Genomic DNA, 27,529 nt, shown 5'->3' with positions numbered 1-27,529 from the left:
TCTGTCATTGAGTCATATGGCGTGGTTTCGATTCCCCAGTTGTACGTGACAAAGAGCAAGATTGCCTATTCAACCTCATGGGTTTTTTCCGGGTCCTCCGGCTTCCTCCCACTGCTAAAGACCCCTACGTGCAAGCGAATTATTGAAATAAAATTGCACCATATGTTAGTCCCGAAATGTCCTAGTTTGTGTGAGTGGGGGTCTCTCTCTCTCTCTCTCCCAAGTTGCAGAAAGTTTAATCTTTGTCAGTTGAAGTCAGTTGAGGCAAGTTGCCGAAAGTCAAATAGCTCACAGCTGAAAGGTAGACATAAGCTAAGCCTGGCTTTTAAAATATACAATACAGTATAATCCGAAGGATGTAACTGACAGTATTATTTTTTAAGAAAACAAGTTCACAACCTGGTCAAAATTCTATTTATACCATTATAGATAATATCTTTGTTATATTAAATTTTAGTGAACATATTGATTGCATCATATCTTTACTTTTCATAAGCTGTAAATATAAAGATAAGGCATAACATGTTACACTTCTATATACCTCCACCTGACAAATTACTGATAAATACCTAACATTTATTACTATATATCTATGGAGTCACCATATCTGTAATTATCCTCCAATGATAAAACAAGCCAACAGTGAGGCTGATGTCCCCCACCGAAATCCCAAAATAAATAGATGACACATATTAATTAATTGCACATTTATTTTTTTCAAAAGTATCAAGCAATAAACCTATACACTAAGTTTCATCACTCTATATCAGATAGAATCAAGATTATCTTGTCCCAAAGCATTGACGAATGAACGCCTACACCAAGTTTAAACATTCTACCTCAATTAGAAGGAGAGTTATTGTGTTCCAAAGTCTCGACCAATCAAATGGCTTATCGGCTCTGCTTACCCTCAACAGAAAATGTTCATTATCGAACTTAGTCAAGGTATTGATGTAATAAAGCTATACATCAAGTATCCTCACTTAATTAGAACTAAAGTTATCTTGTCCCAAGGCATCAACGCAATCAATTTGCTTATCTCTGCTTACCCTAAGCAGAAAATTCTCATCTTCGAACTCCATCAAGGCATTTACCAAATAGACACCTACACCAAGTGTGAACATCTTAACTCAATTAGAATGAGAGTTATTGTGTTCCAAAGTCTTGACCAATCAAATTGCTTATCCCTCTGCTTACCCTGAGCAGAAAATGTTCATTATCGAACTTCATCACGGTATTGATGTAATAAAATTATATACCAAGTTTCATCACTCTCACTTAATTAAAACTAAAGTTATCGGGTCCCAAAGCATCAACCAATCAAATTTCTTATCTCTGTATACGGCCTTAAAGATACTTTCACATGCATACAAACTATTTGATTTGATGATAGATTTGGACTAAAAACATATTCAAACTAATCAATCCATCAAAAACTTGCTTCAATTCCCTCTCAAACCTTTACATTCGCCGGGGGATACCTATAGCTATAAATAAACTATTGTTGGACGCCATGTCTGTCACCTTAGCTTCATTGTGGGAGGGTCCATTTTTCAGAATGTATTGATCATTACTTACTGTACATTTATCATACATATTGAGGCCTAAGTAAATTCTTAATTATTTTCTGTCAATTTCTTTTTCCAGTAATCCAGTATTTTTCTAGTAAGATTGGGTGTCTATAATTTCCATATGGACACAGATCACCAAATATTCCTACGCCGTCACCCACGAAACAAGGGCCAAAGCTATTTTTAGTCTTCCTCTCCCTTTTCCTTTTTCCCCCTTTTGCATGGCGATTTTTGTTGACTTTTTGGTGTAGAATTGAGGAAAAGGGTTTGAAAATACATTTTCTGCCAGGTTTTGGTGAATATTCATAATTTTGATGCGGAAGGATACAAGAGTTGAGAGGTTGGTTACGTTGCAATGTAGGGCCTGAAATTGCATGTTTACTTGTCTCTACTTCCAGCTTGTGTATCTCAAGTTTTTCATGAAGAACCTCATACGTGCTTTTGGGCAAGTGGTTGCCACATGTTGCTCCATCTGTGGTAGAAAGCGTTCTACCCAACGAAAATTTGGGAAAAAGTTAGAGCCGGTCTAAGATACGAGAATTAACATTGGAGTCAATGGGGAAATCTTTAGTGATCTGTGTCCTGTCTGTGTGTGATAAGGCTGTCACTGATATGCCTTAGTTTTGAAAATATGAAGATTAAATTCTCAGAAAATATGAATAAAATAGTTTGGCTACAGAAAAACTAAAAAAAGTTAATTAAAAAAAAAAAATCAAAGTTTTGAAGAAAAATTGTGATTTTACTGCAAATTTCTCAATTTTCAATTTTTATTGAATTTTTAACAGTAAGTAAAATATTCTAATGCCCAATGTTGGCTTATTCAGTCTCAGAAAGCACAGATAAAGTGAACAGTATTGAAATTTCACCAAATTTTGTCTAAAAATCAGGAATATTCACAAAAAATCTTGAGATTCCCCCCATTTGGATGTAGAAATTAATATTTTCATGACTACTAAAATGAGTCAAAATGTCTAAAAATGCCCATATTTTCTTTGCTAATATAACTTAGATGGGATCTACATGTTTGTCAGGTTTAGAAATAGCTCCAGCTTTCCTACAGAAAATTTAAAATTGGTAACACTGAGTTAATAATGTACAGCAGATGGGTTTGTACAAAATGTTCAAAACAGGGGTTGGCTCAATTTTGCCACTATTTTACCCAGAATAAGCATTTTTTTCTCCTTTGAAACATTAAATTCTTGCATTTCCTTCATGTAGGAAGCAATATCCCAGCCTTTCTAGACATTTTTTACTCCATCATTCCGTTTTAGAGGCAATAACTGCCCCACCCCACCCTTTTCTATTAATGTGTTTTGAGGGATTTAAATGCACCTGTGTTGACATGAAAATGATCTTAATTGGAATTTGTGGTTGAATTACAGCTAAGAATGTTATTTTTCACCCAAAAATATTTTTTTTGTGCATTTCAAGGATTTCTAACCCTTATTTGTTCAGAGTCAAACGTAGAACCCTGAGGCATTTGAGGCCAATGAGACCAGACCCAGATATAAAACTGGTGTAGATGTGTAAATGTCAGTTTAATGTTCAATATTTTCTTATAAAAATCCAGCATTTGTGGTGTTTGCTGCATTTATGTTGCCTATAAAACAATAAAATGTTAATTTTTCTCCTTTTCAGGCCTCTTTTTATGTTGTCAAGTCTGTCATGACTACTTTTTTGACTTCATTTTTTCAGGAAATTAATGTAAAGTTCCAGACAACTTGCTTCAGCACAAGGATTGCAATACAAATTTGTAACATGCCTCTGAGGTTTGAGATGTTGGAAACATTGAAATATTCCCAAATTTGTGAAAATTGTGTATTCTGTGACCCTTCTGTTAGAGAGGGGTGATCATAGACCAAATATGGCATTTTTTTAATTCATCAAGGCCTATTTTTAACCATAATTCATATTTATTGCACCTATTTTAGTTTATATGTGCATATGTTAGCCAGGGATGGTAAAACATAGCTGTTAGACAGATTCCTTTGGTAATGTAAGTTCTGCAACCATAGATTAGATTAATTCAATCAGTGGCATGTTCAGGGGGTAGGCATACATGTTTCAGTATAGATCTCTAATATTACAATCATTGCAACTGGTTTGCATTTTTTCTGTTTGCATATTGTCCACAGATTCTAAAAATATATTTCTTGTCCGTCCGGATATTTAAACAAGAGCATCGCTAACGCAGCAATATACGTCCACATTCCTGTTTTGTTTGATATGGTCCAGTTTGCATTGAGGGTCTGTGAAATAAAACTGGGTTGTAGGACTGCTATCAGTTTAACGTTTCGTTCACATTAACAGAACACAATTTTTATTTTAAAACAATCGATGTCTTTATTCTAAAAGCATGACGTTTAGAATAGGTATCCCCATTTCAAAAGGATCGGTTAAGAATTGCGGCCTGTAGGCAAAACACAAGACACACAAACATTAGGCGTGACTCTGTCCCAAGGGGTTGAGCATGCACCAAAAATAATAATAGAGGCCAGCCTTAGGATTAAGGAATAAGTGTAAAAACGTAGCCTTAGGCTATAAGGAATAAGTCTAAAAAAAATTTCAAGATGATCGATTAAGAAATGCGGTCTGCAAGTGACACACAGACATAAAAAAAGAAAATGGGCGTAGCTCTGCCCCTGGGGGTTGGGTATTCACCACAACTAATAGGGATGTTCCTTAGGATAGAAGGAATATGTATGCTAAGTTTCAAGGTGATACGATAAGAAATGCGATCTGTAGATGACAAACAAATAAATAAATATAAGGGATGGGCGTGGCTCTACCCCTGGTGGTCGGGCATGCACCAAAAACAATAGGGATCATACTTAGGGTATAAGCAATTCATATGAAAAATTTTCAAGACGATTGATTAAGAATTGTGGCCTGTAGGTGACACACAGACATAAAAAGAAAAGAAAATGGGCGTGGCTCTGCCCCTGGGGGTAAAAAAACAATAGGGGTCATCGTTAGGGTATAAGCAATTCATATGAAAAAATTTCAAGACAATTGATTAAGAATTGTGGTCTGTAGGCGACACACACACATAGAAAAAGAAAATGGGCGTGGCTTTGCCCCTGGGGGGTGGGCATGCACCCAAAACGATAGGGATGTTCCTGAGGGTACAAAGAATAAGTATGCAAAGTTTCAAGATGATACGTTAAGAAATGCGGCCTGTAGACGACAAACAAACAAATACAAAAATGGGCGTGGCTCTGCCCCGGGGAGGCGAGCATGCACTAAAAACAATAGGGATCATCCTTAGGGTATAAGGAATAAATATGTAAAGTTGATACGTTAAGAAATGCGGTCTGTAGATGACAAACAAATAAATAAATATAAGGAATGGGCGTGGCTCTGCCCCTGGGGGTCGGGCATGCACCAAAAACAATAGGGATCTTCCTTGGGGTATAAGGAATAAGTATACCAAGTTTGAAGAAAATCCAGTAAGAATTGCGCCCTGTAGGCGACACAAAGACACACGAAAAGAAAATGGGAAATGGGCGTGGCTCTGCCCCTGGGGGTTGGGCATGTACCCCAAACGATAGGGATGTTCCTTAGGGTACAAAGAATGTGTATGCAAGATTATAAGTTAAGAAATGTGGCCTGTAGACGACAAACAAACAAATACTAGAAATGGGCGTGGCTCTGCCCCTGGGGGTCGGGCATGCACCAAAAACAATAGGGATCTTCCTTGGGGTATAAGGAATAAGTATACCAAGTTTGAAGAAAATCCAGTAAGAATTGCGCCCTGTAGGCGACACAAAGACACACGAAAAGAAAATGGGCGTGGCTCTGCCCCTGGGGGTTGGGCATGCACCCCAAACGATAGGGATGTTCCTTAGGGTACAAAGAATGTGTATGCAAAGTTTCAAGATTATTAGTTAAGAAATGTGGCCTGTAGACGACAAACAAACAAATACTAGAAATGGGCGTGGCTCTGCCCCGGGGGGTCGGGCATGCACCAAAAACAATAGGGATCTTCCTTGGGGTATAAGGAATAAGTATACCAAGTTTGAAGAAAATCCATGAAGAATTGCGCCCTGTAGGCGAACCACAGACACACACACACACACACACACACACACACATACATACATACACACACACACACACACAGACAGGGGCGACGGCATAATACGTTCACATTATGAATGTGGACGTATAAAAAGTGGAAAATTATTGGTATTTTGAGAGATGCTACATGTAAATTTTGTACATTTTTCATCACATGGCAGTAAAAAATTATATTTTTGAAAAAAATTCCAAATTATGAGTGTTTTCTATGTAGTTTCTTTGTAACTTGTCTAATTTTTTCACAGAACTCAGATACTGCCTTTAATAAGAAAGATTTTTAAATTTTAGCACAAAAGGCCTATGGACCTGAGATGCACCAGTGTACATAAAGCAGCATGTGTACTTAAAGGGCCATCATTTTTACAGTTATTCTTTGATTTTGATTTTCTTTCACCGGCATGTTGCCAGAACACATGGGAAGGAAATAAAAAAGGCCTTTTGGTGATACCTGAAGTTTCACCCCTATATAGGACACAAATCACCAAATATTCCTACGCCGTCACCCACGAAACAAGGGCCCAAGCTATTTTTAGTCTTCCTCTCCCTTTTCCTTTTTCCCCCTTTTGCATGGCGATTTTTGTTGACTTTTTGGTGTAGAATTGAGGAAAAGGGTTTGAAAATACATTTTCTGCCAGGTTTTGGTGAATATTCATAATTTTGATGCGGAAGGATACAAGAGTTGAGAGGTTGGTTACGTTGAAATGTAGGGCCTGAAATTGCATGTTTACTTGTCTCTACTTCCAGCTTGTGTATCTCAAGTTTTTCATGAAGAACCTCATACGTGCTTTTGGGCAAGTGGTTGCCACATGTTGCTCCATCTGTGGTAGAAAGCGTTCTACCCAATGAAAATTTGGGAAATAGTTAGAGCCGGTCTAAGATACGAGAATTAACATTGGAGTCAATGGGGAAATCTTTAGTGATCTGTGTCCATATGTACCAAATTTACCATAAGCTTACTTTTATTTAAATAACCACCCGCTAAATACTATTGGGACAATGTATCTTTAAATTTGATTTATGTTTTTATTTTTACTTCATCATACAATGGATCTATACAGATTATGCACATAATGACCACAGCAGTCAATCTAGATACCTGAGGGTAGAACCTAAGTCAAACAAACAAAAAGATAGGTTGCCAGGCAACAAAACATACGCCCACAGCAGCTAAATCGTCCGAGGGGTCGTCAAGGGTTGTCGCATATTTATTCCTATGTAGGTAATTGGGGGCCTTTACAAGACAGTTCCATACAGATCAGATTATAAATTTTGTCGTTTGAGGGTTTACAAGGTTCTACAAACTGAAACAAGGGTCTCAACTCAGGAAGTAATCTACAGAAATTGTTGAAATTTGACAGGCTTTTTCGTTTTACTAATTTAAATAATGCATATATATTTCATACAGATCACATGATCGCTTTTGTCATTCAAACGTTCACAATCGCCATAACTCTAGAAATTATTGATGGAAATTGCTGAAATTTAATAGACCTGTTTCACAAATTTAAATGATGCATATAAATTTCATACATATCGGATAACTTTCATCAATCAAGCATAAACAAGGTTTAACAAAGTGAAACAAGGGCAATAACTCTAGAAGTAATTATTGTAAATTGCTGAAATTCAATAGGCTTTCTCGTTTCACTAATTTAAATCATGCAAAGATCGGGTGATAACTTTTTGCGTTAGAGCGTTCACAAGGATCAATAAAGTGAAACAGGGGCCATAACTCGAGAGTTTATAAAGGGAAATTGCTGAAATTCAAAAGGCTTCTTCGTCTCACTAATTTAAATAATGCATATAATTTTCAGAAAGATCGGATGATAACTTTTGACGTTAGAGCGTTCACAAGGATCAATAATGTGAAACATGGGCCATAACTCTAGACGTAATAAACGGGAATTGGTGAAATTAAATAGACTTCTTCGTTTCTGCAATCCAAATAATGCATATAAATTTCACAAAGATCGGATGATAACTTTTGACGTTAGAGCGTTCACAAGGATCAATAAAGTGAAACAAGGGCCATAACTCTAGACCTAATAAACTGAAATTGCTGAAATTCAATAGGCTTTTTCGTTCAGTAATCTAAATAATGCATATAAATTTCAGAAAGATCGAATGATAACTTTATGCTTAGAGCGTTCACAAGGTTCAACAAAGTGAAACAAGGGCCATAACTCTAGACATAATTAACGGAAATTATTGAAAATAAATAGGCTTCTTCATCTCACTAATGTAAACAACATATATCAATTTTAAAACAATTGGACGGACGGGGGCGACGGCAATATACGCTCACATTTCAATGTGGGCGTATAAAAGTAAATGGATGTATGTTTGTTGATTCGTCTGAAAGACAACAAATTATGCGGTCATAAGAACAGAATAATTCATGATCATTATCATTCATTGTACCGGTATATGATTTGTACATCATATCATTAATAAGGCTGCCTTTAGTGAGATGACTGATTCCATTCAGAATAGATATGTAGGTCAGGCAAGAACCCAACCTTTATATGTGTATTTACAATGTTCAGATCAAAAGGCCCAATGAATTCATTTATTTCAAGGAAACTAACCTATTGCTATGTGGTTAATCAACACTTTACCTGTACTAATGGGCAATCTAAAAGATCACCAGTGTCAGGGTGTGAACTTCGAATTTAAGTTATGCTTCATTTGTTTTCATAGACATGACAGATAATGAACTTCTATCACTTTCCGATCCCTTCAGTTTCTTTAGTAGGCTGCAACAGATTTCCAATGTCACCGTACGATCAGGGGCCATAATCAGGAAGTTACGATCCGATATGCGCAAATATCGAAAGGAACCAAGATCTTTGGGTTATAAACTTACATTTCAAGTATCATCAAAATCAGAAGAAAACTGTCACCTCAAGAGTGTCCACAACCTTGATATACCATATTTTACGCTATTTGAGTACGAGGGGCGACCATTTTGTCTGTCAGTTTTGGTCTGATTTTCACGAAATTCAAACTCAACGATCCTTAGGTTGTAAAGGTTTTAAATCGGATAATAATTGTGACCTCTATGGGGTCCACAAGCTAAAAACGCGATTTTTCGTACAATCAGGGGCCATAATTCAGGAAGTTATGGTCCGATATGCGCAAATATCGAAAGTAACCGAGATCTGTGGGTTATAAACATACATTTAAAGTTTAAACCAAATCGGATAAAAATTATGACCTCAACAGTGTTCACAAGCTAAAAACGTGATTTTTCGTACAATCAGGGGCCATAATCCATGAAGTTACAGTCCCATACATGCCAATACAGAAAGAAACCAAGATCTTAGGGAGATAAACCTATATTTCAAGTTTCGTCCAAATCGGATAAAAATTGTGACCTGTAGAGTGTTCACAAACAATTGTGGACGGCCTGATGGACAGGGGCGACGACAATATATGTCCACATGTGGTCTGTCTGTCCATCTGTCTGTCTGTCTGTCACACTTTTTGGGACACAATAACTCTCGTTCTAATTGAGCTAGAATGTTCAAACTTGGTGTAGGTGTTTAATAGTTCAATGCCTTGATGGAGTTCGAAGATCATGAGCATTTTCTGCTTAGGGTAAGCAGAGATAAGCAATTTGATTGGTTGATGCTTTGGGACACGATAACTTTAGTTCTAATTAAGTGAGAGTGATGAAATTTGGTGTATTACATCAATACCTTGACTAAGTGAGAGAATGAGCATTTTCTGCTCAGGATAAGCAGAGCGATAAGCAATTTGACTGGCCAAAACTTTGGAACACAATAACTCTCCTTCTAATTGAGCTAGAATGTTAAAACTTGGTGCAGGTGTTATTAGGCCAATGCATTGATGGAGTTCGAAGATGTGCATTTTCTGCTTAGGGTAAGCAGATATAAGCAATTTGATTGGTTGATGCTTTGGGACATGATAACTTTAGTTCTGATTAAGTGAGAGTGATGAAATTTGGTGTATGGTTTTATTACATCAATACCTTGACTAAGTTTGATAACAAGCATTTTCTGTCCAGGGTAAGCAGAGCGATAAGCAATTTGAATGGTCAAGACTTTGGAACACAATAACTCTGCTTTTAATTGTTCAAACTTGGTGACGTAGGCATTCATTAGGTGAATGCCTTCATGGAGTTTGATTGGTTGACCCCCCGAAAAAAAAAAATGCCGACCATAGCTCTAAAATACCTACTGTAGACTGTGCCAGGTGTGCCCCCCCTAAAAACTTCACTACCCCTCCGAAGCTAGAAAGCTGGCTACGGGCCTGGTTCTAATTAAGTGAGAGTGATGAAACTCCAAGTATGGATTCATTATTTATATCATTACCTTGACTAAAGTTCGATGATGAGAATTTTCTGCTTAGGCTAAGGAGCGATAAGCAATTTGATTGGTCAAGACTTTGGACCATAACAACTCTGCTTTTAATTGAGGTATAATGTTTAAACTTGATGTAGATGTCCATTAGGTGAAATAAGATGAAATGGGGATTAACGTCCTACTCCTAAATAGAAAATGAAGATGGGCATACGCCATACAGTGTGCAATGAGGGAAATTTTGCCTGGGCAGCGGCACTACAGCCTACTTTTATATCGAATTCCAACTGCCATGGGATCTTTTACGTGCACGCCTATGTGTACACGGGACCTCGGTTTTTTGTGCCATCCGCACGACTAGACAGCTATCCTTGTCAGACCCTCCGTCCTGCATCACTGACAAGGGGGAACCACGCCAGAAAATCTGGATGAACTTTCTTGGCCAATGCAGGGATCGAACACCCGACCTCAAGGCTAGCGAGCCAGCGTCTTTATCCACTTAGCCACCGTGATCTCCTTCATTAGGTGAATGTCTTGACTGAGTTCAATGATTAACATTTCGAGCTAAAGCTAAGCTGAGCTAAGCAATTTCACTGGTCGATGCTTTGGGACAAGATAACTTTGATTCTATCTGATAGAGAGTGATGAAACTTAGTGTATAGTTGATAATCAGTTTGATTGCTTGATACTTTTGAAAACCAGCGGCTGCCAGGCAGGATACGCCCACATTTTTGAGAGATGGATAGAGAACAAGCTAAAAAGGAAGTGATTTTCCCTACAATCAAGGGCCATCATTCAGAAATTTACAATTCGATATGCGCAAATATCGAAAGGAACCGAGATCTTTGGGTTATAAACTTACATTTCAATTTTCAACAAAATCGGATAAAAATTGTGACGTCTATAGGGTCCACAACCTTGATATACCATTATTTTTACGCTATTTGAGAACGAAGGGCGGCCATTTTGTCTGTCAGTTTTGGGCCGATTTTCACGAAATTCGAACTCAGCCGTCCTTAAGGTGTAACGGTGATATAATAATACGATTTTTTAAATCGGATAAAAATTATGACCTCTATAGGGTCCACAAGCTAAAAACGTGATTTTTCGTACAATCAGGGGCCATCGGATAAAAATTATGACCTCTATTGGGTTCACAACCTTGATATACCACATTTTTACGCTATTTGAGAACTAAGGGCAGCCATTTTGTCTGTCAGTTTTGGGCCGATTTTCACGAAATTTGAACTCAGTCGTCCTTATAGGGTGTAACGGTGATATAATAATACGTTTTTTTAAATCGGATAAAAATTATGACCTCTATAGGGTCCTCAAGTTAAAAACGCGACTTTTTTGTACAATCAGGGGCCATAATTTTGGAAGTTACGTTCCGATATGCATGAATATCGAAAGAAACCGAGATCTTTGGGTTATAAGCATACACTTCGAGTTTGAACCAAATCAGATAAAAATTGTGGCCTTTACAGTGTTCACAAGCTAAAAACTTGATTTTTCGTACAATCAGGGGCCATAATCCATGAAGTTACAGTTCGATACATGCCAATATATCGAAAGAAGCCGAGATCTTAGGGTGATAAACCTATATTTCAAGTTTCATTGAAATCGGATAAAAATTGTGACCTGTAGACTGTTCACAAACAATTGTGGATGGACGGACGGACAGGGGCGACAACAATATACGTCCACATGAAAATGTAGGCGTATAAAAATAAATGTGTGATTAATTAATATGTGTATTTATTTTGGGATTTCGGCGGGGGACATCAGCCTCACTGTTGGCTTGTTTTTATTTGGATTCACATGAAAATGTGGGTGTATAAAAATGAAACGTTAACCCACATCTTGATGATAGCCATTCCTATAAATGTGACTCTGATCTCAGTTACTGAAATTCATTGTTCAATTTCATACTGAACTTTACGCTATCTTTTTGACCCCCCCCCCTCTCTCTCCGTGTGGTCCCCTTCAATTTTGCGGATGGTCAAAATATTTCCACAGGGTCCCGAGGTTGGGAAAGACTGATCTTGATGAATTTGTATTGCTTACCGGTAATTTGTTAAAATATCTATATGACTATCTCTGAAGCTCTACATGTATGTTTATTAGATATTTACACGATATATATTCAAGTTTTAAGTAGAGCTGTTATATTTTTAGTCCTGGTAATGAAGATCAATTCAAAGTAGAATATACTTATGTCCAATATATTCACTAACATTATTCATTTCCTGTGTTAACAACAAAAGTTATTGAAGAGATCAAAGGACATCACTCTGGAAGTCAGTTATGCACTGAAATTGCTAAATAAAATCAATAGGTGTCCACTCTCGACTAATTAATAACAACAAAAAAACAGGGTCACCTGGCTCCAACATGACCTAGTCATATCATAAAGGGAAATCCAATAGTAGAACAATCCCAGCAAATTTGTAACGAAAATCTTAAAAACTCTAATCTGTAGAAGGATTATAAGATTTCTGCAACTGTCACAAGCAATGTCTCTGCAAATAATTGCAGCACAACTCTTAATTTTGATAATGTTCATACTTATACTATACTCAGATAACACTCATCCTTATACCCAGATAGCGCTCGTCCTTATACCCAGATAATGCTAGTCCTTATACCCAGATAACGCTCGTCCTTATACCCAATAAGTACAGTGAGTTTGAAATCAAGCCTGCAGTGACTATCACATGCACATCAGGTGTGGGTTTTTTTATTTTATTTTACAGTCAAATCAAACACAACAACGGTCACATAATGGTCATATTTTTATAATCATATATTTGAAAGGAACCACAGTGTACAAATATATTCCCAAAGAGGAAAACACTTGCTCCTGGTTGTTTATTGTTTTAGAAGGTTTATTAATACGTGACATACAATGTACTGTTTTCATAATTTGTGAAGCCAAATGTTGATTTTTGATTTAGATAACTGAACCTGTGTGTAATTTAATATCATGTTAAATCTCATGGTATTTACTTCAACAATTGGATATAATAGCAGTCAAGTATAAACAAATTATACCATGATTGGGTCTATAATGGATATGTTCAAAAATATTATATCTTGAATGCAGTGTTTCCACTGCAGAACTGGTTCCGTCATTAGGTGGAGGTCGTCCACCTTCAAGCGTTTTGGCGCTTTCCACAATGCTCTTGAGAGGGGGACCAACTGAGTTGATCAGACTCAGCCCAGAACCAGTTAGCACTTCCACTGCTCTTCTCTTCTTTCGCTGCCAGGTTGGTCTCTGCAGGTTACCAAACCCCAGGCTACCCATTGTTACCACTCCTACAATGTCTCTGTGTCAGAGTCTACTCTCTGCTTCCTTTCGATTTAGTTGTGTCAATTTAATGCTGGGCAAACTATTCTGTCAAGGAAGGAGTTAATCATAGCAGTAGTTCAAAAATTTTATAAACCTAGACATCAAATTGTGACTCCCACAATAAATGGTCTTAAGTCAATTAAAAAGCTCTGCTCTTAACACTTTTTATCAATAGATATCTTTCATCCAAATTCATTCAAAAAGAATTATGTCTTGTTTATTTTATGTCATTTATCATTGATACAAGATCACAGTTCAATGAAATTGATGAAATCTTGAGCCTATAGGGTTTCTAATCCATTAAAAATACTTGACATACAGTAATATACATGTAGTATGTTGATGAATTGATTACTGAACTTGAAATGCATAACTGGCATTATAAGATGGAAATGATTAATGTATTACAACAAGATTTTGGTGTGCATTATCAATCAGATCAAGGACAATTGGCACTGTATTACACTTTGCAAGATTATGTGTACATATTATTCCTTTAAGCCAGAAGATAGGTTGCCAGGCAACGAAACATATGCCCACAGCAGTTAAGTTGCCCTATTGTAACATTTAGAATACAAAACATTTAATATCAATTTCCATAATCATTGGAATTCGTTGAAAATTGACAGGCTTCTTCATCTCATGGCCTTAAACACTGTGTATAAATTTAAAGTCAATCAGTTATTAACTTTAAACTCTAGAGCTTTTACATGATTTTTCAAAGTGATCAAGGGCCATAACTCTGGCAGTAATTATCGGAAATTGGTGAAAATCAATAGGATTCTTCGTCGTCTCATGATTTTAAACACTGTGTATAAATTTAAAGTCAATTGAATATTAACTTTAGCCTCTAGAGCGTCCACATGATTTTTGAAAGTGATCAAGGGTCAGAACTCTGGCAGTAATTATCAGAAATCGTTGAAAATCAATAGGCTTCTTCCTTCGTCTCCTGACCTTAAACACTGTGTATAAATTTGAAGTCAATCGGATTTTAACTCTGGCAGTAATTATCGGAAATCAACACGTTTCTCCATTTCATGACCCTAAACACTGTGTATAATTTTCAGGTCAATCGGATGTTATCTTTAGCCTGTAGAGCGTCCACAAGATTTTTCAAAGTGATCAAGGGCAGTCCCGTAACTAAGGAGGGGGAGGGGCTGCAAAAAGTTTCGCACCCCCCCCCCCCCACGTGAAAAAATTGTTGACCATAAAAACAATAGATATACATTGTCCGTCAATTTTACAGCACCGCTGAGAACACTTTCCGGCCCCCTCGTTGCTCTGAGCTAGTTACGGCCCTTTGTGAACGTTAAACCTCATTTCATTTCATTTCATTACAACAAAGTGAAAAGTAGGGTCGCCTGTCCAACCTCGTGGGTTTTCTCCGGGTCCTCCCACTGCTAAAGACCCCTACGCGCAAGCGAATTATTGAAATAAAAAAAATTAAACCATATGTTAGTCTCGAAATGACCTAGTTTGTGTCGAGTGAGCCTTAAACCCCATTTCTCTCAGTTTACCTCATTTTTCAAGTCTAACTATTCGCTAAAATGTACTCAAATGGATCATTTAACATTTAACAAGCACGTTTATCTTTTTGAAAAGTATCGAGCAAACAAACTGATTATCAACTATACACCAAGTTTCATCCCTCTCTATCGGATAGAATCAAAGTCAAAAAAATTGCTTAGCTTTAGCGGGAAATGTTAATCATTGAACTCAGTCAAGACATTCATCTAATGAACATCAACATCAAGTTTAAACATTCTACCTCAATTAAAAGCAGAGTTGTTATGTTCCAAAGTCTTAACCAATCAAATTACTTCTCGCTAATTAGCCTAAGCAGAAAATTAGTCAAGGTAATGATATAATCATAACCAAAGTTATCGTGCCCAAAAGCATCAACCAATCAAACTGCTTATCTCTAATAAACGTAGAGATAGACAATGTTCATCATCGAACTCCATCACGCCTATTGAACGCCTGCACCAAGTTTAAACATTCTACCTCAATTAGAAGGAGATAATAAAATAAAATCAAGTACGAACAATCCAAACCATTAGACAAAATTCGAAGTCCTAAAAAAACGGTATATAGGTAAAATAGTGTAATAAGGCAAAATAGTGTAATCAGCATATGGACTGTTCACCGTGTACAAAATACACGACAAACAGTGGTAACAGGTGTCCGGAAGAGTAAGCTTACCCTGCCTAGCGCCGAACCCGCCATAGCTGCATCCAAACTATTAGGCGAAATCTCGGTAAAATAGCGTGATTGGCCAATGGACTATCGGTATGCAAAATACACGTGATGAACAGTGTTAACGATGTAGTAGACAGACATTATCAGGGAGATAGTATACACATCAATTAAATATATCTAGAATAATAGCCGAGAGAGACATGTTATATTTACCAATCAAGTCAATATGGCGGCCATAAAACTTTTTAATGGTTTTAATAAGTTTAGTTCGCAAGTATCCCTGTAGTTGAAGCTTAGATGACAAATGCCTCGATCTACTTAAAAAATCAGAATAAAATGAACAGGCTCTCGCGTAACGAATTAGTTGAGACACAAACACTCCATAAGCTGGTGATATTCAAATGGAAAGTTAACAATCGGAAAGTCAAAGTCACCACGTTTATCGTACAATTTAACACTAAGTTTATGGCAATTGTCAAAATCGAGACTCAAATCCATGTAGGAAGCGTAATTGTCACCGTCAGTAGTGTTTTTAATTTCGAGCTGATCAGGATATATGAATTCTACATAATCACTAAATTTTGGATTATTCAGTGATAGAACATCATCGATATATCGATAAGTGAAATTAAAATGTCTGACTAATCGTTTATTTGATTTTACAAGTGCCTGTATGTAATCTGCTTCGTAGGAATAGAGAAACAAATCAGCAAGCAAAGGTGCACAGTTGGTGCCCATATACCTACCACTTGCTGATAAAAGTTATTAGGGTTTCACACTGCGTAGCTTGTGTGAAACACTATTGTTTTTGTTAAATTTATTAGGGTTTCACACTGCGTAGCTTGTGTGAAACTCTTTGTTTTTGTTAAGATTATTCTTATTATCATTATCATTTTTTTTCCAATTTGATTGTATCTCAGAAACTACATGTCGGATCGATACGATGTCTTTGGTTTTTTTGGGAAAGTGTGTGTGACTAGTGCTGATATCAAGTAAAATTTTACGTATCGATGCATCAGATGCAAACATCGATTCTGGTATCGATGCATCGGAAATTTTTTGCCCCCATTTTGTTAATCAAAAATTACAGAAATAACATTAGGATTTCTGATAGAAACATAAATTTCCCTAACATTATCATTAGGCCTAATATAAAAATGTTGATTTATTTGAATAAATTTATCTCAACAATATTCTTCTGTTATTTATTATGACATTAATATCGTTTGATTCACTTCAATTGACAATCGTTAGCCATTGTTCAAATTTGTTGTAAAGGGGGGAGTGTGTGAGGTGATTACTAGAGACAGTTTGCATTATTTATACGGAACGTATCAAAGCCTGTCTATAGGGATTTATGAAGTACATTCTCTATTGCCCGTGACAGAAAATAAGACTGAATCGTTTTAAAACTAGCGTTAAAAACCGGCCAGGAAATATTATCCTCCTGACAGAGTTCGTTAAATGAACCGTGAAATTGACCTTGGGGTTAAAAGACATGATAGCCAGGGGACGTAACCAGCAAACTGAGTCTTTGCAGTCACTGGAAAATTTAGACAAACATAACGGAAGCGTAGGGTAAACAGGTCAAGCCTAATACTTTGTGCGTGATTCATTGAATTGTTCTGTTACATATATTGGTTTTTTTTAATTATAACAAACACGTAGAAAAACGTACATGTATTGAAAAGGTGTTTTTTATTCTAGTGGCCGAACTTGTGAACTCCTCAGAGTCCTTGGACACATAAAGCTAATTATTGGTATTTTTTGCCGATGCATCGATAATACAAAAAAGTACCGAGAATCGAATCGGCGTCAGCCGAATCGATCAGCATCGATACTTGATATTGAATATATATAAACTGATTTACATTCAATCGTTTCTGTTTTTACTGTAATTTCTAATCAGTTATGTTGGTCGATATATGCCAGAAGTCTCAATCGAATGGCAATCTCTAGCGTCTGGTTATTCCAGTCTACACCAAGGGTATTTATTGCGCATGCTCTCCAGATAAGAACATGGCGTGAGTGTTTGATATGACTTGTGGAATATGTCTAGCCTCGTTCTTCGAGTCCCTATGCACTGAAACGCATTATGGTACACGATTTGTGTACCAATGGTAAAATGTTTATTTTGTCTTAAATATTGGATGTCAGAAGCCCACGACATCAATGTTGATTTAAACTGACAAATAATTTATTTGTGTTTTCAAAGTTCAAGGCTTTGGATGACACTGAGTTAGAGACTTAGCTACTTTAAACTGACAAGAGCCTAGGCTTTTTTGAAGAGCATCACCCCAAGAAGATGAGTGGCGGTTAGCAACCAGTCCTGGTCCAGAAAAAAAACACAAGTGTCAATAGAAGACTTTAATTCAAAGTCAAATTCCAAGTCACAAGTGAGGGGGGGGGGGTATATCAAATTAGTGTAATATTATGTGTCAAAGGAGCTGATAAAGTGGAATATCAATCAGAACTGACATTTCTATTCATACATTTATTTATGACATAAAATATAACCCTGTGCTGCTTACATCAAACAATTTAAAGGACAATATTGGTGCCAGTCATTATCACATGTGATAGAGCTGGTTAAACACATTCCAAATATAATTTAAACACAGAGATCATTGCCACGATAGCTGAGTAATACAGTTTTCCAGAATCGGAAGTGACGAACGCCAAAGGAAAACACGAGTCATCTCTCTATATAACTGACTGATGTGACGAGTGATAACGGATATACAGGCGAATTTCTGCTCACTAATAATTCATTCGAAGACCAAAAGTTGTTGTATGAGATTGTGAGAGGATATCTGACAATTCATAAAAAGAATTGACTGTCACTAGATAAGTGAACACGAAAGAAAAACAGAAAAAGTCTGTGCATTACCATGTTTTTATAAGATATAGAATGAATATAAACAAGGGAATGTACGGACTATTTCTATTTTTCTCGTGTTCTCTTATCTAATGACATTCAATTACTTTATTGAATTGTCAGGTATCCTCTTACAGTCCCATATATCAACTTTTGGTCTTCGAGGGAATTATTAGTGAGCAGAAATTCAGCCGTATGCCGTATATCCGTTATCACTCATAACATCAGTCAGTTATATAGAGAGATGACTCGTGTTTTCCTTTGGCGTTCATCACTTCCGATTCTTGAAAACTGTATTACTCAGCTATCGTAGCAATAATCTCTGTGTTAAAATTATATTTGGAATGTGTTTAACCAGCTCTATCACATATGTGATAATGACTGGCACCAATATTGTCCTTTAATAATTTCACAGTGAAGACAGGTCAGATATCTCCCTAATACTCAAATTCTTATGTATGAAATACCGTACGCACATAACTTTCTTTGACACTGTGTGACTGTTGCAATAAGTATAGACTGTACAATACAAAAATGTTATCCTACCTTGACATTGGAATCCCTGCTTTCCAAAACCCCTGCAAATTAAAGAGATGACAGCCCATTATTTGACAGCTATATATTATTTTGTTGAATTCTTAACAGGAGACAGTGTGAATATGTTTACAATTTATCACTGTTTTAAAATAGCATCACTCCAATACGAAGAGATATCTCGCGTGCGACTAGACGTCAGCAGACGTTTTTCATGTTTTTTGTTCTTACTTACCAAATAAAATCCTTGCAGTGACTACAGAACGTAGGTTGCTTGAAGAAACGTGGTACAAACTTATGATCCTTTACTTCAAATACATTTTTCTGTCTAAATCCACCCCGTCGCTGCACTCCCTTGAACGCATTTATAGGAGCCGTTTCTTCAGCCATCTTTACAGTGTGCAGCCTATCTACGATGAGTTTAACATCCTCATTCACGGGCACCAGTTTCACGAGCATAGAAGCGGGACGTGTGCAAACATAATGTATTAACGTCGTAACTGTCTGATTCGATTGAGCCTATTTAATTGATAATTTTACATGTCACCAAAGTGTATTTCTGCATTTTCTAATATAGAATTAGTATACGCTGATTCATGTGTTATTGTTTGCAATTACGTTGACTTAATTAATTTCCGTCGCATTTTACCGTTACAGACAGGGAGAGATGTACTAAGGGAGGTAACCTATGTGATGCAAAGAAATTATAACGGTAAAATCGTATTGACAATCAAAGAACAGTTTAAATTTCATGAATGAAAGTTGAAGAATCACCTCACTTAGCTTAGCAAGATTTTCTTCTTTTAGCCAGGGCCTAAATTAAAATTGTTCACCGTGTGCTTTGCGGGAAAATTAAAAACGTTGTAACTTGCTGATTAAAACATAAAAAGAAGCCAAATTGCTGTCATACAGAAAATAACCGAGATTTGTTTTTAACTCTAGTCACTCTTTTCACAACTTTCAACCACTATCACACCTTTGTTATTAATAGTTTTTAGATTATCAACTTTGGATTAGATGTTTATGCTGTATATATCCAGGAACAAAGTTACCTATTATCCACTTTGTATAAGTGAGATTTATTTGACTTTGTGACGGATACGTCTCATTTACTGAAGCTAATTTTTATTCATCATCCGTTGACATCGCTCAAATTTAAAATTTTAATTGTATTGGATATCAGTTATTATTTACTTTGAAGATATTTCGTCGAAAAGAAAACCATAATTATTGATCTGGACAAAACTATACGAATTGTTAGTAATCGGCCTATTCATCCATAAAATTGGGCCCCAAAATTTTACCACTCTCCCAATCATAAAGTGTTTAAAATAAGTGCACAAATCTGTAAACGATATTTATTTATTTATTTCTTGTATTGACAATAATAAACGATTATTTTTATTGATCAATTAAATTGATTGGTATTGCTTTTGAAATGTCTATCAAGAAATGATACAGGCGCGTTCATCGCATACAAAATATAACAGGGAGACTGATATTAACGTTATAACACACTCTAAAAGCCAGTTTCAAAGGTTTTTAATTGATAAAGACAAAAACGCATACTTTAAGGAATTAAAATATATTTCTAAATAAAATGATGAGAGTGATGGCTAGTTCTATAGCATATTTATATCTCTATTTGCATACGATAATATATGATTTATTGCACCAATAAGCCTATAAGAGGCTGCATACAACATAAAAACGTACGTAATATGTATTATGTAAAAACAGAAATTGCAATAGGTATGAATCAAAATGACATTATATGACACAAAAAGAACATAATGAAGATGATTGTGAACCACACATATATTTTATATTCATTTGTCTGTGATATCCCCGGGTGCTTAGTTGCGTTTGGTTAAATCATGGTATTGCACACGTATATAATATGTGTGTAGTACATAACGAAATGACCATATAGTATGCAAGTCTTTATATGACAGAAGTAATTTATTGGGGAGAATATAAAATCTTGATTCGTTTTCTTTCCTTTAACAATAACAGTATACAACAGAATGGGTGACATGACAACGAGAAGAAAATTGGAAACGGACCTCTACAAAAATAGATACTTCCACACTGTAAATAATATTTGTGTATTTTTACCGTAAATTGACTGGCAGAAACTTGCCAGTAAAATGACTGTATTTTAACACTGACTTGTAAATTTACATCTTAGTGGTAGATTTAGATTTACAAACAGCATGTAAAGTTACAGAGAGTGTAAAATAACTTCGATGTAAATTTAAATTGTGCTTGTAAATAGAAAGTGAGGTAAATTTACCTGTCACTGTAAATTTACACCGTGGTTGTAAATTCACCTCAAAGTTATCTTACACTCACTGTAAATTTACACTGTGGTTGTAAATTTATCTCGAAGTTATTTTACACCCACTGTAAATTTACGTGGTGTTTGTAAATCTAAATCTACCATTTAGGGGTACATTTACAAGTCAGTGTTAAAATACAGTGATTTTACTGGCAACTTTCTACCAGTCATTTTACAGTAAAAATACAATTTGAAGCGTATATTTACTTGAAATATACTTCGAAAAGGTGACATTTTTAAAGGGAATGTGTTTGTCCCCGCTCGGCTAAGTAGTCCTAGGTTCGATCCTGGCGAACACATAAAGTTTTGCGGACCTTTCAGCCGAGCATGCAAAACCTCATTCGATAATGGAAAGAAATTAAATAAAATGGGGTTTAACGTCCTACTGTTCTGCTTCTTACAATGGAAATGAAAAATGAAATGAAATGGGGTTTAACGTCCTACTGTTCTGCTCCTATGCTGGGCTAATGAAGACGGACATACGCCATACAGTGTGCTATGAGGGAAATTTTGCCTGGGCTGCGGCACTATCGCCTACTCTTATATCGAATTCCAACTGCCAAGGGATCTTTTACGTGCATTCCAATGTATACACGGGACCTCGGTTTTTCGTCTCATCCGAAGGACTAGACAGCTGTCCTTGTCAGGCCCTCCGTCCTGCATCACTGACAAGGGTGAACCATGCCGGAAAATCTGGATGAACTTTCTCGGCCAATGCAGGGATCGAACACCCGATCTCCAGACTAGCGAGCCAGCGTCTTACCCACTTAGCCACGTGATCCCCCTTCTTACAATGGAAAGAGTAGGAGGCATGACACGAAGCAAAATGTTCCACACAGCCTAATGTATGGCATATCACTATAACCTATTTCTTTAAAATAGACTAATCTGACTGACATAACAGTAAATATTTTGCACAAAATTCGATATGTGGTCGAAGGGGAATAACCTATTTGAACACTATTTGACAGTAAATTTACAATTTGTTGTAAAAAATACTATTTCAAATGGAGAGAGAGAGAGAGAGAAGGGGTTTAACGTCCACTCGACACAAACTAGGTCATTTCGGGACTAACATATGGTTTAATTTTATTTCAATAATTCGCTTGCGCGTAGGGGTCTTTAGCAGTGGGAGGAAACCGGAGGACCCGGAAAAAACCCACGAGGTTGGATATTTCAAATGGCATTTCTGTTAATATACAGCTCACATAATGTAAAATGATATATGGTCGTATTTCTACATTACGTTTGATGTAATCTTACATAAAAACAGTTAAAATTCAACATACATATACGTTAACAAACATAGTTGTATCAATACAGGTTACATGTAACAAAATACAGTTCTAACTTGTAAAACTACACTTTTATGGTTAATTTACCAATTATTTTTACAGTAATCCCATGTTAACGCACTAATACAGTAAATTTATAGTATAAAAACATGCAGTGGTATTTTTACAGCGTTATGTTAAAGAAATTACATAATTTTCACAGTAATTTTACATTTATTTTTCACAGTGCAAATAACACATTGGGGCTCGGACACTTTTTTCTCCACAAAAGTGCTGGCGACACATTTGCTAATATTCTGGATTTACCAATGACTCATAAAAAAACCCCAAATCAAACAATTTTCCAACAGCAACAATGCTTAAAACATATTTTATTGCGAATAATTTACAAAGTGATTAGAAAATTATGAACCTTCTCCCAGTGAATATAATGATATTAATATATGTGTTGATGGCAAAACAACATTTAACATACACTAGATACAGCTATATACAATATATACTATGGAAGCCTATAACTACCATTCATAATTTCTACTTTTCGCCTCTTCAGAACACGAAAGTCGAAAAGTCGAAAAGTAGAAGTTACGACAAAATGTGAGGCGACAAGACGGTATACAAGCCAAAATCAACTCGAAAATAGGAAATTAAGAAATAACACACCGCGATAATAGCGCCCCCCGTTTTTTCTTAATTTCTACTTTTCGACTTGCATTTTGCCTTGCAGGTCACATTTGAATACGCGCAATTCCCGTTAACAAAAATGTCTGTGTGATAGAGTCTAGTAAGGCAGAGACTACAACAACTTCCTAGGCGAAAAGTAGAAAAGTCGAAAAGTCGACAGTACGTCAGATCATCGGTCGCTAATAGCGCAGTGTGTTAATTTCCTAATTTCTACTTTTCGAGTTGCATTTTTGCTTGTATAGCGTGTTGGCGCCTTCTTACTGACATCAATAAATACAAAAATATGACTAAGTCGAAAGTCGACAAGACGGTATACAAGCCAAAATGCAAGTCGAAAAGTAGAAATTAAGAAAAAACGGGGGGCGCTATTATCGCGGTGTGTTATTTCTTAATTTCCTATTTTCGAGTTGATTTTGGCTTGTATACCATACCGTCTTGTCGCCTCACATTTTGTCGTAACTTCTACTTTTCGACTTTTCGACTTTCGTGTTCTGAAGAGGCGAAAAGTAGAAATTATGAATGGTAGTTATAGGCTTCCATAATATACACTCATATATAATTAAGTTATATCATTGTTATTTAAATCAATATATGTATCTAATATCAATTATTCACTATTATTAACTCTCTAAACAATGATGAATATTAGTGAACTAATTGTGAAGATTTTTATTAATCAATAAAAGTAAGGATATAATTTACTACCGCAACATTTTGTTCCGAAAATATAGAGTTGAACTGCAAGAATTATTTTATTATTGAAAAGGTGTTGTAGCAATATAGGAATGTGCAAACTAAGCTTTCTTGGTTTTAAATTATAGATTACACCCAGTAGTGTTAGAGGCCTTGAAGTTTTCCGACAGTCGCATTGGATAGGTAACAGTCAAATCACGAATTTGCCTGGTTTCCCAAAAAGTTTTAAACAATTTTTTTTAATGTAAATACCTCTAATATTTCATATATCTGTCATAACTCTTATAAAACAGAAGAATTTCACATCACTTATTTGGCCCTATGGATTTTTTCACAAATTTTCACATGGCTAACTATTAGAATCATGGATTTACCTGGTATCCACCACATATTTTACAACGTTTTTGTTGAGACTAGAAAAAAGATTAAATATTAAGTATTATACACGACATAACAGCTGCAACGATTAGAAGCTTACCATTATCAGAAGCATATCCATTATGCATTGCTGCTATCCAATATTGGTGGTTCTATGACGTATTTTGTTAGGCATGATAATCCAGGCAAGATAGCATAAATGCGGGAAGTTGCTGCAATAGAAATGCCGGCCACGGTTTATGGTCGGTCTAGACGTATATTATCACCAAAAAAAGATGTCCCAGTCAGAAAACCGTGCCCAAATAGGTCAAATTGGCCAAAATCCAAAATGGGCGCTGGTTTTGGCTTGTAAATTCCAATTTCCATCCAATTATCATAATATGATCGAATTTGGTATAAAAATATACGTTTTCGGGGTAACTGAATCCATTTCGATACATACTTTTGTGATAGGTGTTACCGCCGAGTCAATATAGACTTTTGGCAAGTGGAATTTTTCCCATCCGTATAACGTATCCGTATCGTCACGTGATACGTTGCGTTAATTTAGTTTAAGAGTTTTGGCAGATTTTCGCGCCGTCTACGTATGGGTAGCTGAGCTGAGCGTAGTTCTATTACAGCATGATGGCAGTTATCTACCAAGCAAGATCAACAGAAAATGAAATGGGGTTTAACGTCCTACTGTTCTGCGCCTATACTGGGCTAATGAAGACGTGCATACGTCATAGTGTGCTATGAGGAAAATTTTGCCCGGGCAGCGGCACTATCGCCTACTCTTATATCGAATTCCAGCTGCCAGGGGATCTTTTACGTGCATTCCAATATATACACGGGACCTCGGTTTTTCGTCTCATCCGAAGGACTAGACGGCTGTCCTTGTCAGACCCTCCGTTCTGCACCACTGACAAGGGGAAACCACGTCGGAAAATCTGGATGAAATTTCTCGGCCAATGCAGGGATCGAACACCCGACCTCCAGGCTAGCGAGCCAGCGTCTTAACCACCTAGCCACCGTGTCTCCCTCGTTCGACAGTCGCTGAGTTATTTAAAACAAAGAAAATTAAAAAAAAAAAAAATTAGTGTCGAATCTTATTAAAAATATACCTCGTTCGACAGTGGCTGAGTTATTTTTAAAAAAATTAAAAATTAGTTACGAATCTTATTAAAAATATACCCCTTTTAGAGATTTGCAAGGTCCCACCTCCCTAAATTTAGCACGTTGATCAAGAAGCGTGCAGACAGAAAGGAAAAATATGAAAATTCCGCGAAAAGATCATCAAAAGTAATGATTAAATTCCAGTCTTTGCCATGGTTAAAATCACATCAAATATATAACTTCGTGTTCTAGGATAGGCCCTACGCTACGGCACAACAAAATACGATAAAAAGACGACGATGTTATACGGACCTTTTCCGTATGAAAGCTGTTCGATACGTGCTGCCGTATCCGTGTGCCGTATCACGTATGAGAAATACACACGCATTGATGACGTCACACGCAAAATCGTTACGGATACGCAATACGGACCAGGAATTTACGCTTGCCAAAAGTCTCTACTATTGGGAGTTATTCAAGATGGCGGTCAGTTTTGGCGGGAAAATTCGAATTTTACATAAGGATCAAATTTGGTGTCAAAATATACGTAGCTGTATCCATTTTTGTACACATTTAAGTGATTAAGTGATTCCCCTGTGTCAATATAGGAGAAATTCAAATTAGGGGTTTAGATTCCGGCGTAGAGGTATGTCGACTGGGGCCATTCCCAGGTCACTGCGGAAGCTGATCATGCCTATTGAAGCAAGTGGCGAATTTAATTCACAAAATGGTTCAAATGTTGAGACACAAATGGATACAGTATCGCCTGTTTGTCAGATATGCAGTGAACCATTTGACAATGAACAGCCCACCATTATTCCGAAAATAACGGGCATTGGAGGCGGCTAAGCTGGGAAATTATGGTCATAATTTTAAGCTCAGTGAAAAATAACATGTGGAATGTCGCAACTGTATCAAGGTCTAGACGGTCCGTGGTACTAAAATTCATTTTTGCGGACCGATGTCCCTTACACGGTCTGTTGGAAAGACTAGCAGACGGTCCATTACAACAGATATAATCGGTGACCGCTGTTACAACACCTATTTTTTAGACATGCCAAGACAGGACAATTGACAACTGGTCATTAATCTATAGTTGTATTTTACAAATTAACATTGGGGCTGGTGTCCCCAATTATAAAGCATCTAGTATTGAAATTGTTCATCACTCTGTGTAACCTGAGCAAAAAATGTCATTGCAGAGTCGTGCTGGGCAGGTAACCATAAATGCAGAAACTGGAAATGGTTGATAACGCTCAATTCCGATGAGATTTTCTACCGAGATTTAGCTTAAATTTTCAAGGAAATGCCCACCCTAATGAAAACATTGTGCCCCTTTTTCTGCTGCCCTTCGATGGTTCCAACAAAATCCAGAGATACTAAAATCCAATCGCATACACGCTCAATCAGACCCTAATTTCCACGGATGACTTCCAGAATAGATTTCACAGTCAGATTAATATTTCCATAATATTCAGAATCAATTAATTTGTCTTAGTTTTATTTATTTACCTAAATGAATTTAGGAAAATTGCAACACGGGCGACGGGAACGTTTATGTCGGTTAGCATACTCAAGGCCAATGTTAACCGTCACCACGAACTCTATTGACATTTAATCTGTCACCAGTAACTTCCTTGGCCTGGCTTAAAGTGTATCTTGATCGTCTTCTTGTTCTTTGGGTAGTTCAGTCTACTTTCAATTCTAACCCCCTACCCCCCCCCCCCCCCATTAGAATCGAATGAAACTTGATGGGTACTACCCTTTGTACAGGTCGTTTAGTTCTTGATAGCAGCTATGTTCATGTTCAGATCTTTAGGGCTTAAAGTAGCTAAGTCTCTAGCTCAATATCATCCAAAGTCTTACACGTTGAAAATACGAATTATTTGTCAATTCAAATCAACATTGATGTTGTGATCTTACCAGGAAATGGCAGGCTTCTGATATCCAATATTTATGACAAAATAAACATTTAACCACTGTATTCGTGTACATAGTGCGTTTTAGCGTCTATGGAACAAGTGACCAGAAAGAACGAGGCTAGACATATTCAACAACTCATGTCAAACGGTGGCGCCATATTTATCTGGAGAGCATGCGCAAT

At 36.6% G+C, this 27,529-nt stretch overlaps 1 protein-coding gene across 2 annotated transcripts in view; it reads right to left on the bottom strand.

Moving 5' to 3' along the window:
- The window catches only part of LOC126811705 (calcium-dependent protein kinase C), a 193,509-nt gene extending 174,129 nt beyond the window's left edge, over positions 1-19,380 (bottom strand). For both annotated transcript variants that reach the window (XM_050537565.2, XM_050537564.2), the window contains exons 1-2: positions 19,175-19,380; positions 18,952-18,983 (exon numbers count right to left, since the gene is read on the bottom strand). In XM_050537565.2, coding sequence (XP_050393522.1) covers positions 18,952-18,983; positions 19,175-19,329 — 187 coding nt within the window. In that variant the 5' untranslated portion in view covers positions 19,330-19,380. The remainder of the gene's footprint in view (positions 1-18,951; positions 18,984-19,174) is intronic.
- Between the last annotated feature and the right edge of the window lie 8,149 nt (positions 19,381-27,529).

Source organism: Patella vulgata, chromosome 2 (assembly GCF_932274485.2).
Source record: "Patella vulgata chromosome 2, xgPatVulg1.2, whole genome shotgun sequence".
NCBI lineage: Eukaryota > Metazoa > Mollusca > Gastropoda > Patellidae > Patella > Patella vulgata.
Note: the sequence above shows the minus strand (reverse complement) of the source record. Positions and strands in the feature narration are given on the sequence as shown.